Source organism: Mustela erminea, chromosome 17, assembly GCF_009829155.1.
Source record: "Mustela erminea isolate mMusErm1 chromosome 17, mMusErm1.Pri, whole genome shotgun sequence".
Taxonomy (NCBI): domain Eukaryota; kingdom Metazoa; phylum Chordata; class Mammalia; order Carnivora; family Mustelidae; genus Mustela; species Mustela erminea.
The window spans coordinates 26,495,988-26,508,965 of record NC_045630.1 but is presented as its reverse complement, the minus strand read 5'-3'; the positions used below and the strand labels follow the sequence as shown (position 1 = coordinate 26,508,965).

At 34.5% G+C, this 12,978-nt stretch overlaps 1 protein-coding gene across 4 annotated transcripts in view; it reads right to left on the bottom strand.

Moving 5' to 3' along the window:
- The window catches only part of COP1 (COP1 E3 ubiquitin ligase), a 245,993-nt gene that overhangs the window by 156,565 nt on the left and 76,450 nt on the right, over positions 1–12,978 (bottom strand). For all 4 annotated transcript variants that reach the window (XM_032317091.1, XM_032317088.1, XM_032317089.1 and 1 more), the window contains exon 9: positions 9,999–10,056. In XM_032317091.1, the coding sequence (XP_032172982.1) occupies positions 9,999–10,056 (58 nt within the window). The remainder of the gene's footprint in view (positions 1–9,998; positions 10,057–12,978) is intronic.

The following is a 12,978-nucleotide window of genomic DNA, read 5'->3' as shown; positions in this document are numbered from 1 at the left end:
CGAGTCCCGCATCGGGCTCTCTGCTCAGCAGGGAGCCTGCTTCCTCCTCTCTCTCTCTCTGCCTGCCTCTCTGCCTACTTGTGATGTCTCTCTGTCAAATAAATAAATAAAATCTTTTAAAAAGAAAATAAATAAATAAAATAAAATAAAGTAAAATAAAATTCAGATCCTGAGACACCTGGGTAGCTCAGTGAGTTAAGCCTCTGCCTTCAGCTCAGGTCATGATCTCAGGGTCCTGGGATGGACTCTCTGCTCAGCAGGGAGCCTGCTTTCCCCCTCTCTCTCTGCTACTGCTCTGCCTACTTGTGATCTCTCTCTCTGTCAAATAAATAAATAAAATCTTTTAAAAAATAAATAGATAGATAAATAAGTAAGTAACATAAAATTCAGATCCTAACAAAACTATCTTGCAACAAAGTGAGCAAAGTATTTTCTCATGTGAATGAAAACAAAGACTATTGCCTAAAGCCATTTCTAAAGAAATGTGTGAAACTGTATGCTTGAAAAATTCAGTAAACAAACCAGAAGGCCTGAACATAAAATGAAAAGAAGAAAACCTGTAACCATTAAGCAATTTTAAACACCATTTGTAACATTAATTATAATATCTAAATTACGGGGCTTAAGAACAAGTCAGAATAAATACACCAAAAAATGGCATATAAATCAGAAGAGTGAAGAAAGTTTCAATTCTGGAGCACTTAATGTTGTTCAGGAGAGTAATAAAGATATTAAATTTAATGAAAAATTGCTCAATATCACTGATCAGGTAAATGCTAATCAAAACCACAATGGAGATATCACCTCATACCTGTCAGAATGGCTGAAGTCAAAAAGAAAGAAAGAAAGAAAGAAAGAAAGAAAGAAAGAAAGAAAGAAAGAAAGAAAGAAAGAAAGTGTTGACAAGGATGTAGAGAAAAAGGAGCCCTTGTAGGTACACTGTTGATGGGAATGAAAACTGGTGAAGCCACTGTGGAAAACAGAATGGAGAATCCTCAGAAAATTAAAAGCAGAACTACCATATGATCCAGTAATTCCACTCTTGGGTATTTACCCAAACAATGTGAAAATACTAATTCAAAAAGATGCAAGCACTCTATGTTTACTGCAGCATTATTTGTAATAGCTAAACTATGGAAGCAGCCCAAGTGTCCACTGATAGATGAACAGATAAAGAAGATGTGGTGTATGGGGGGGGAATATTACTCAGCCATGAAAAAGAATGAAATTTGCTATTTGCGGGCGCCTGGGTGGCTCAGTGGGTTAAGCCGCTGCCTTCAGCTCAGGTCATGATCTCAGAATCCTGGGATCGAGTCCCACATTGGGCTCTCTGCTCAGCAGGAAGCCTGCTTCCCTCTCTCTCTCTCTGCCAGCCTCTCTACCTACCTGTGATCTCTCTCTGTCAAATAAATAAATAAAATCTTAAAAAAAAAAAAATTTGCTATTTGCAACAAACATGGATGGATCTGGAGGGTATAACAGAGTTATACTTAGTAAACTAAGTCAGAAATAGACAAGTATCATATCATTTCACTTACATGTAGAATTTAATAGAACAAAACAAATGAACAAAGAAAAAAAGAGACAAATCAAAAAACAGACTTTTCACACAGAACAAACTGATGGCTACTAGAGAGGAGGAAGGCGGGGAGATGTGTGAAATAGGTGAAGGGGATTAAGATTATACTTATCACAATGCGCACTGAGTAATATATAAAACTGTTATATCGTTATACTGCATATCTAAATCTAATAGAGCATTGTATATCAACTAAAAAATTAAATTTCTTTAAAAGATGATAATAAGTTTAGATTGTTTAGGTGTTAAGTTTGGATCAATTTCAAAGATAACTACTGAAAACATAGTAACAGAAAACAGTAAAATGGTGGGAGAAGGGGGTAAAAAATGTAAGAGAAAAACACAAAAAGTGAGACAAACAGCAAGCATTAAAGAGTAATAAGTATAAATACTAATTAAATTAGTGATGGGAATTTTAAAACACAACTGTATGCTATCTGCCAACAGTGAAAATATAAAGACACTAAAAATCTGGAAGTAATAACATGAAAAATAATATACTAGGCAAATTTAATCAAAGGAGAAAAAAAAAGAAGAAAAGCATTAATGGAAATGGAAATAGCCCCCGAAAATGCAAAACTTTCAACTTAATAATTGTATACCCAGTACACACATAACAGCACAGAATCAAAAATATATAAAGTAAAAATTCCTAAAGAAATTGACCAACCCAACAACATAGCAGATTAACCCATCAACTCAACTAAGAAAATGTTATGACCTAATTTAAAAGCTTAATTTAATGAATACATACAAAACACTTTATCCAATTAGAAACATATATTCCTCCTAAGCATACATAGAACATTTCCAAATTGGCCATGTGTTATATCACGGAATATGTTTATAATCTCAAAAGGGAAGAATTTCTTAAATGAAACCCAAAGGTCACTAATTATAAAAGTTACAAATTCAGTAACTCAAATTTAGAACTTCTGTTCATCAAAATCTGTCATTAGAGACAAGAAGATACAAACTCTAAGAAGATATTCACCATATGCACGACACCTAAGAAACAAGTTATTACTACCTTGAACATATATTAAAGCTTTTATAAGTAAATCCAATATTTAAAAAAATGGAAAAAGATATGAAATGCTGTTTCACGAAAAATAAAGACCAGCAAATATAACATGTTGACTTTAGAGTGTCAGAAAAATAAGAATTAAAACCAACAACTAATTTCTTTTCTTATCCACAAAAGTGGCAACCATTTACAGGTTCAATAGTACTAATTACTGACAAGGATATGGAGAAACGAACTCCTATACTTCTGTGGTAGGGGCTTTATATTAGTAAAAAGACTCTGAAAACAAATTGATATTATCGCAAAATATAGAAACTACTGATGTGTCTACCCTGTCACCCTCACTTTCTTTCCTAGGTACAAAATCTAGGGAAATTCGTGTACCTATACATCAGGAGATATGAACAAAGATGCCCTTGACAGCAAAAACAAAAACTCTACAAAAGCATCAAATGTATACAGACTAGACAACTGATAAATTGTGGTACATTAACAAAATGGAAGATCAAGCAACTATACCCCTAGACATTAGGAACTAATCTTTGAAAAAGCAGATCTCAAAAAACTACATATTTAATCATTTTTACAAAGTCTACATATAGCCAAACCAAATAATGTAAGGATACACATATGTATAGTAAATCTATTTGAAAAATGTATGGTAAATCCATTTTAAAAAATCAACATACTGAAAAACAGAAATGTCAGAAAAAGTAATTAGTACTGGACATGAAGCAAGGTGACGTAATTTGCTGGAAGCACAGGGGTAATTTGAACAGTTCTAGTAATTAACATTAAGAGCTCAGTTCATAGATTTTCTTTTATTGTAACTGTGCTTCTATTTACATATTCATGAAATATATTCATTTTTTATGTACCAATATAATTTTTATAAATTCTGAGGGGAAAAATCTGAATTTTTTTTTTTAAGATTTTATTTTTGTCAGCCAGAGAGAGAGAGAGCACACAAGCCGGGGGAGCAGCAGGCAGAGGAAGAAGCAGGTTCCCTGCCAAGAAAGGAGCCCAATATTGGACTCTATCCCAGGACCCCAGGATCATGACCAGAGCCCAAAGCAGATGCTTAATAAACTAAGCCACCCAGGTATACCCAAGAATATGGATTTTTTTTAAAAAGCGATCTGCTCAATGGAAACACAGAAAAGATTTTAGTCTGAAACATGAGAATGATTACAAAAACAAAATCAAGAATATAATAAAGAAGCATTCAAAAACACTGTTGCCGGGGCACCTGGGTGGCTCAGTGGGTTAAGCCGCTGCCTTCGGCTCAGGTCATGATCTCGGGGTCCTGGGATCGAGCCCCGCATTGGGCTCTCTGCTCAGCAGGGAGCCTGCTTCCCCCGCCCCTCTGCCTGCCTCTCTGCCTACTTGTGATCTCTGTCAAATAAATAAATAAAATCTTTAAAAAAAACAAAAATAAAAACACGTTGCCTTCCAGGTTTTATAGCAAAACCAGGTTTTTTTCACAATTATTTTGCTTTTTTTTTTTTTCAAGATTTTCTTTATTTATTTGAGAGAGAGAATGAGAGAGAGCATGAGAGGGAAAAAGGTCAGAGGAAGCAGCTGCCTCCCCATGGAGCTGGGAGCCCGATGTGGGATTTAATCCCAGGACTCCAGGATCATGACCTGAACTGAAGGCAGTCGCTTAACCAACTAAGCCACCCAGGCACCCACAATTAATTTTGCTATTTACTCTTAGCTTTTCTTGAATTTATTTTTTTCAGTGCAATTCCTACCTCATCCATGCAAAATTAGGTTGTTTCACAATTCTTCGTAAAAATGCATTGCTTAGCTCATTTCCATAATAATTAGAAATTTACAAATAACATTAATACAAATGAACACAAATACACTAATTGCAAAGGGGAAGATGTTTGAGAATATGAACTGGTTATAGATAATCTACAAAGCCAATCATCAGAATGAACATATTCAGAATAAGGTCCAGATGAATAGGTAGGATATAAATATGACTAAAAATCAAAAGGAAATAGTTATCACTTGTGTTGATCTAGATTACTTCTAAATAAAAAATGGCCACATTTACCAAATGTCTGACTTATTTCACTTAACTTTTAAATCTATCCATGTTGTAGTAAATGCTAGGTTTTTGTTTTGTTTTTGGCTGAATAATGTACCACTGTATATATATACACATCTTCTCTGTCCATTCATCCATTAAAGGAGAGATACCAAAATATAGACTTTTTTATATATGTGTATGTTTTACACATATATGAAATATATGATTGTATAAATATTATGTATTATATACTGAGCAGTATGGGTTCATCTCAGCTAGTATGGATTGCCCACGTGGTTATCTCTAGACTCTTGCCTATATTATGGAATGTATTCACTAAAGAAAGAAGAATTATATTCTATAACCAAAAGTGAGTTGCTTTGGAGCAAAACTGATTAGTCTGTTTAGTGATAATAAATAAATTTATGATATGTACATGGTTTCAGTGGAGCTCTACAGGCTGGTCATGTAAGTAGAATGTACCGCCTATGTGATTAATTTAGGAGATCCCAACCACAAGCCAACTTTGGATTCTTATTACTGAGGTACTTGAAATACAAGTCAGTAGTAGCTCTAAACCTGGAGAGAAAGATGTTCCAATGTGACCCAGTGTAGAAGGACAAAGAAGCCTGGACCTGAAATCACCAGACCCCTTTCAATGAGTATCCTCTTCCTGCATGGTATCCACTGCCTTTAATCAAACTGTTCCAGAAGGATAAACTATTTGACTTCTGTGAATCCTTTCATTAATCAAACACTTAAGGTGATTAATAAGTAATTAATGCATATATATCTGTAGAGATAACATATATTATATATACACATACATATGTCTCCTAGCTCTCTCTGTCCACTGAGAAGGCCTATAAGCACTGGCACTCAAGGACCAATGAGCACACTTAAAACCCAGATCTTGGTTTTTAAATAACATAGAAAAGAAAATGTTTTAAATAACATAGAAAAGAAAATAGGGTTTCATGGATCCATCGCTAATTGCAGGACTAGTCAAGGTGATACTGGAACATCTTATAGTCTAAGAATCCAAAAAGGTACTTAAAAAATGATAGGAACATGTCAAAATAATGTGGAAATCTACTTCAAAGAGTTACAACCAGCCAAATATGGGACAATTTAAGTTAAAAATAATAAACAGAATGAATCAGGAATCCATGAATCCATAAGGATATAAACAAAGAGGAGGGAAAGGTCTTTCTTACAGTAGAAATGCTAATTAATAAATGTGAAAAAAAGAATAAAAATTATCATAATTACCATTTGGGCAATAACCATATCAATAAATATTTCAAGTAAGATTTATTAATAGCATAGATGAGACAAAATGGTAATTTTACAGCAGAGAAATCTGACAGGTACCACCTTAATAAAGTGATCAGAGTTAACATCATCAATATTGAGCAAAGAGGTGTCTTATGCACCCAGATATGAGAAACTAACAAAGAGGGGTGGAACATCACCCCAGTATTTCTGGTTAAAATGGATAATCTGAATCAAGTCCTAAGAAAACATCTGACAAACTCCAAGTGAAGGGTATTCTACAAAATAAATGACTCACACTCTTCAAAAATATCAGTTTAATGTAAGACTAAGGAACGATAAGAGATTTAAGATTAGAGAAGCATGACAACTAAGTGCAACAAGTGACTGTGGATTAATAATGAAAAAAGGAAGTTTTTCTTTTTTGCTAAAAAGGAGTATTTATTAATGGTATTAATGTCAAAACTGTTGAAATTTAAATGTTATCTCAGGTAATTTTAATGTTAATTTCCTGATTTTGCTAATTATACTAAGGATATATAATAATTCCAAAGCAAAATCAAGAGGTACTTAAAAATTTCCAGAAGTATAAAGTACTCATTTCTGGCTTCACTTACATTATATTATTAACATATTTTTTCCAATTCAACTATAAACATTTTATTTAAGAGGGGTGCCTGGGTGGCTAAGTTGGTTATGCATCTGACTTCAGCTCAGGTCATGACTCCAAGATCCTGGGATCAAGCCCCGAGTCAGGGTCCTTGGTCAGCGGGCCTGCTTCTCTCTTTCTCCCTCTGCCTGCCATTCCCCCTGCTTGTGCACTCCCTCCCTATCAAATAAATAAATAAATAAATTTTTTTAAAAACATTTCTTTAAGAGTAATAAAATCCTATAGCTGTGCCATAGTTTCCCTACGTATTCTATCATGATTAAGAGTATTTTCCCAGAATTTTTACCTGCATAAATAATACTGGAATATATTCTTTATTTCTTTTTATTAACATACAATGTATTATTTGTTTCAGGGCTTCAGTTATGTGATTCTTCACTGTTACACAATTCACAGCACTCACCATAGCACATACCCTCCCCCACATTCATCACCCAGCCAACCTATTCCTCCCACACCACTCCCCTCCAGCAACCCTCAGTTTGTTTCCTAAGATTAGGAGTCTCTTATGGTATGTCTCCCTCTCTGGTTTCTTCTTGTTTCATTTTTTCCCCTCTCTTCCCCTATGATCCTCTGTCTTGCTTCTCAAATTCCTCATATCAGTGAGATCATACAATAATTGTCTTTCTTTGATTGACTTATTTCGCTTATCATAATACCCTCTAGTTCTATCCACGTCGTTGCAAATGGCAAGATTTCATGGGTTTTTTGATGGCTGCATAATATTCCATTGTATATATATACAACTTCTTTATTCATTCATCTGTTGATGAACATCTAGGCTCTTTCCTTAGTTTGGCTATTGTGGACACTGCTGCTATAAACACTGGGGTGCATGTGGCATATAATCTTTAAACAATACCTTGAATCATTTCTTATAATAAATTTCTGTCCATATAATGATCACCTCACATTTTTAGCTTTCCTCTTATGCATACACTGCCCACTGCCAAATGCTCTTCCTGGAAGACTACCAACTCTCTTCCTTTCCCTTTCCCTCTCCCAGACTCATCATGCACAACCACACACAGCATTTTGAAAATTCCTGAGCCATATCTATTAAGTGACTCCTTTGGAACCTTATTATTACTTCATATCTTGCTTTTTATTATTTGGGAAGGTATTATTTTATATGTGACCTGGCCACTTGAATTTTCTTTCTTTCTTTTTTTTTTTAAACAATTTTCTTTTCTTTTCCATTTTTTTATCCTTGGATCTTTCATCAAAAGGACTACATGAGGGGTGCCTGGGTGGCTCAGTCGTTAAGTGTCTGCCTTCGGCTCAGGTCATGATCCCAGAGTCCTGGCATCAAGGCCCAAACTGGGCTCCCTGTTCAGCGGGAAGCCTGCTTCTCCCTCTCCCATAACCCCTGCTTATATCCCCTCTCTAGCTGTCTCTCTCTCTGTGTCAAATAAATAAATAAAACCTTAAAAAAAAAAAAGATGAAATGGATATAAAAAGTTTTCATTATTTTGAAGCAATGAAATCAATTATCTGTCATACTTAAAATACCTTTCCTAGTCTTTTGAAATGTTGTTCATTGTTAAAATTCTGTTTATGTAAGATACAAGCTTCTTTCTTAATTTTACAGGCCTATCATTATTTATATGATTATTTAGCTGATTTAGACTCTCACAGTAAGTGGTTTTTCCACAAATGGTTTCCTGGCTATCACAATACCATTTACTTAATCCCCACTTTCCCTACTGATCTGCATAACCACCTTTTTTACCACAGGCTAATACATTCTTCAATAACTTTCAGTTCAATTTTAAATTTTATAGTGCTCCTTTTGTTATAGCAGTCTTAGAATACATTTTAATAATTTATTGGGTAAATGCCCTTGTGATTACTACACCTCTGAATCATTCATCCTACTAATAAACTTTAAAGCCAGTTGGTCACACTCCCTGCACTCTTAAAACATACTGAGTTTTTTTATGGAATCACATTAAATTAATAGTTATGGCAACTGATATATCCAAATTGTTCTATAATTGCTTTAATCTAAACATTTTTAATTTTCCTTGAAAATTATATATTTCATTAAGACTCTTTCTAATAGTATGCATAAGAATTGTCTAAATTATTTTAATCTACTACATAAGTCAATTTCAATTAAATATTGAAATATTTTATATGAGCTCCTTGTTTATTTGTCCCCCTAAACGTACTATCTTAGTATTTTCCCAGCTTAAGGGTACCTATGTGGCTCAGTCAGTTAAGTGTCCATTCTTGGTTTTGGTTGGGGTTATGATCTCAAGATTGCGCGACTGAGCCCCACATCAGCTCCACACTCAGTGTGGATCTGCCTGAGATTCTCTCCCTTTCCCTCTGCCCCTTCTGCTTGTGCATTCTCTCCTCCCCACCCCTGCTTTCTATAATAAATGGATAAATCTTTTAAATAAATAAATATATATATATATATCTTTGATGCAAAGAATTAAGTGAGACAAGTACTGATTCAACCAAGTTTAAATGACTTCACTCAAAAAAACACACAACACAAAGTCTTCATAATGGCCTAAGAAAATCACGCACCAAGTGGCCTCTGTTAAGTTTTACCTCATTTCTACTTTTCTCCACCTTGATTACTTAACCCCAGCCACTATAAGCTTCTAAACTATGTTAGGCATGCTCCTACCTTGTCTTGTTTTAAAGAAAACACACATTAAAATATCTAGAGGTAAAGAATCATTATGTCTGTACCTAATTCAAACAATCCAAAGAAGAAAATTTGTATGTACATAAGCAAAAGACAGAAAGAGAATGAACAAGCAAATGTGATCAAATGTTAACTTCTGGACAATCTAGATAAAGGATATAAAGAAATTCCTTTTACCATTTTGGTTACTTTTCTCTAAGTCTGAAATTATTTCAACGTAAAAAGTAAAACAAACAAACAAAAAAGTCCAGCCTCAAAATTAGATTTGACAAATATCAGCATCCCCAAGTTAAAGACGGAGAAAGTGTCAATACAATCAATTAATTAGAAACAGGTGAAGCTGAAGTCTATTTTCTCAAATAGACTTTGAGAAATCTTTTTCTCAAATCTGTAGTTTACTTCCCACAGAAAAGCTTAACATTTCAACATAATGAGTATTTCATCAATAGACTATAAAGATCCCTGAGAAAAACAATGTATGGTTATTCATTATCTGATCTTACTGTATTTCCTTCCTCATAAGGTCTGATGTTTATTTTTTTAAAAATAAAATTTTTTTGACTCATCATTGATGAGCACATAAATAGTTGTTTATGCATCAGAAAAATCTAAGTCTAATCAATGCCACAGCACTCAAATCAGTTATGTTTGTCACATTCCAGTAAACTAACCTACAATGTTTAAACTCAGGTGATTATATTCATTGTACCACGAAAATACACTGCTAAATATATCATTTACCTGAGAACTGCCACTGAAACCAGGAGGCTGGCTGTATTCTGTGGAATCAATAATACTACTGCAAAATGAAGAGAGAAAAATATGACATCAGTGTTTACATTACTCCAGCAACAGAAAAGGTAAACCTAAAAAATATACTATATCTAAGTCCAGTATTTCTAATTTCTAAGCAAAAAGAATATTTATTGCCAATAATTAGATATCAAATAAATGTATAACCCATAAACAAAAAAATCAGCCAATATTTAAGCAATTTACAAACCCTTCACCCCACCACCTTAAACAAACATACCATGAAAGAGTATCAATAGGGAATAATCACAAAACAAGTGTTACAGAAATATATCTGCTCTAATTTCATTTTCAGATATGAACACTATTTAAGGAAAGGACTTAAGAGTTATTAGGAAAAGAGCATAAGCAAGCAATCAAAGTTCAGTTAAGAAGAGATCCTGCTACACCACTTAAGGGCTGTATGTCCTCAGACACTTACTTTCTAAGCACTCCATTTCCTCATCTTCAAAGTGAGATGAGTGGGGACTATCTCTACTGTATCTCTAGATTATCTCCAGGTCCAAAATGTTATAATAATAATCTCACATGAAGGAAAATTATCAAAGGAATGGAATAAATGGTAAAATACCAATAATTTTTTTTTTCCCCTTCATGAACCAAAACCTATATACTAGTTTTCTCTCCCTGGTCAAAAACATAATCTGCGGGGCGCCTGGGTGGCTCAGTGGGTTAAAGCTTCTGCCTTAAGCTCAGGTCATGATCCCAGGATGCTGGGATCGAGCCTCACATCGGGCTCTCTGCTCAGCATGGAGCCTGCTTCCTCCTCTCTTTGCCTGCCCCTCTGCCTACTTGTGATCTCTGTCTGTCAAATAAATAAATAAAATCTTAAAAAATAATAATAATAATCTGCTTTCTGCATTGATTCTTTTTATTTGGTTGTAACTTCTGTGCATTTTCCTACCTAAGCCTAGAAAAATTTCTGAAACTATCTTTTTCTTTCTATTATTTCTATCTTCACCACTTCTATATTCTTCTCATCTTTAAATAAGTAAGCCTGTGAAGACCATTAACACCTGAAAACGGCAAAACAGGTATCAACCATGATTAACCATGTTATTTACTTTTTTTAATTCTCCTTTCATACTACCACTATAAAAAACTATTTATATTGTCTACCCTAATGAAATTTAGACAAGTGAAGGTATTGATTAAGACAGTTGTCTATACACAAAATCATTCTTTACTTTAGTAATCAAATAACCTCAAAAGTTATAACATGAGAGGCTTTCTTAAGGGTACACAGAGTGGGTCTGAATTTTACCCCTGAGCAACTAAATGACTCTGGGCAAGTGATTAATCTTATTTGGCCTCAGTTTCTCCATCTATTAAATAAGGAAGAGACTTCAGAGAAGTGTAAAATTTAAATAAGTATGTTCCTAGTGGAACTCCAAAAAAGATGGTAAACATTCAATAAACTTTACATAGTATAATATAAATTAATATCATTTATATTAATTAAATATTAATATATTAATATAAAATTAGTCAATAACATACAACCTCACATTTTTAAAAGTACAATAAATCAGATGGAACTGTTCTCACAATAGTCTTAAAGAAAAATGCAACACTCTTTTGTTTTAAGATTTTATTTATTTGTTTGTTTATTTATTTATTTGACAGAGACACATAGTGAAAGAGGGAACACAAGCAGGGGGAGTGGGAGAGGGAGAAGCAGACTTTCCACAGAGCAAGGAGCCCAATGCAGGGCTCGATCCCAGGACCCTGGGATAATGACCTGAGCCAAAGGCAGATGCTCAACAACTGAGCCACCCAGGCACCCCAAAATGCAACAAATATTAAAAGATCCTAATTCCTTGTGTAACTGTTCCTACAGTAAGGCTCAATTATATTAGAAAGAAACTTCAAAGCACTTACACTACAAATTAAAGAATCTTATAACAGGCTGTTTTTGATGAACTATAACCTGTGATCACTGCCCTTGCAGAGTCATGCAGTGGCAAGACTAGATTGTGTGCTACTTTTAGTGTACTTCATCTAGGGACTAACAGGGCTAAAAATGAAAAAACATGCATTCAACATCTCTGTTCAGGGTGCCTGTGTGGCTCAGTCAGTTAGGTGTCTGCCTTCGGCTCCAGTCATAAGCCCAGGGTCCTGCAATCAAGCCCCAGATCAAGCAGGGGCTCAGGCATCAGGCTCCTTGCTCGGAAGGAAGTCTGCTTCTCCCTCTCCCACTCCCTCTGCCCCTTTCTCTCAAATACATAAATACATAATCGCTTAAAAAACCAAAATCTCTCTGTTCTTTTTACTAATGAAATGTAATCCCCTAGCATTTTTATAAACATTAATAAAATTGTGTAGCTGTGTATTTAGAGGTCAGGAGAACAGAGCATTTCTAGATATTATTTTTTATGGCGTTACTATTCAGATTTGACTGCAAACCTGAATAATGATATTGATACATCAGTGTCTATAGTGAGATTATACTATATGTCAAATACATATTTTTTTAAACACCCATCAATTTATAAAAGATGCTGAAATTACAGGTTTTAAATAGTATTTTGTTAATAGTGACTACAGAGTTTGAAATTTATGTTCTATCAGAATCTTACTCACTAAGAAAAATTTATCGATGCATACAAGGACTACAACAAAAGAAATCTGGGGGCGCCTGGGTGGCTCAGTGGGTTAAAGCCTCTGCCTCCCGCTCAGGTCATGATCCCAGGGTCCTGGGATGGAGACCAGCATCGGGCTCTCTGCTCAGCGGGGAGCCTTCTTCCCCCTCTCTCTCTGCCTGCCTCTCTGCCTACTTGTGATCTCTCTCTCTCTCTCTGTCAAATAAATAAAATCTTTAAAAAAAAAAAAGAAGAAGAAGAAGAAATCTGAAAAAAACTTCTTTAATTCTTCTCTATAAAATGTGTGTGTGTGTGTGTGTGTGTGT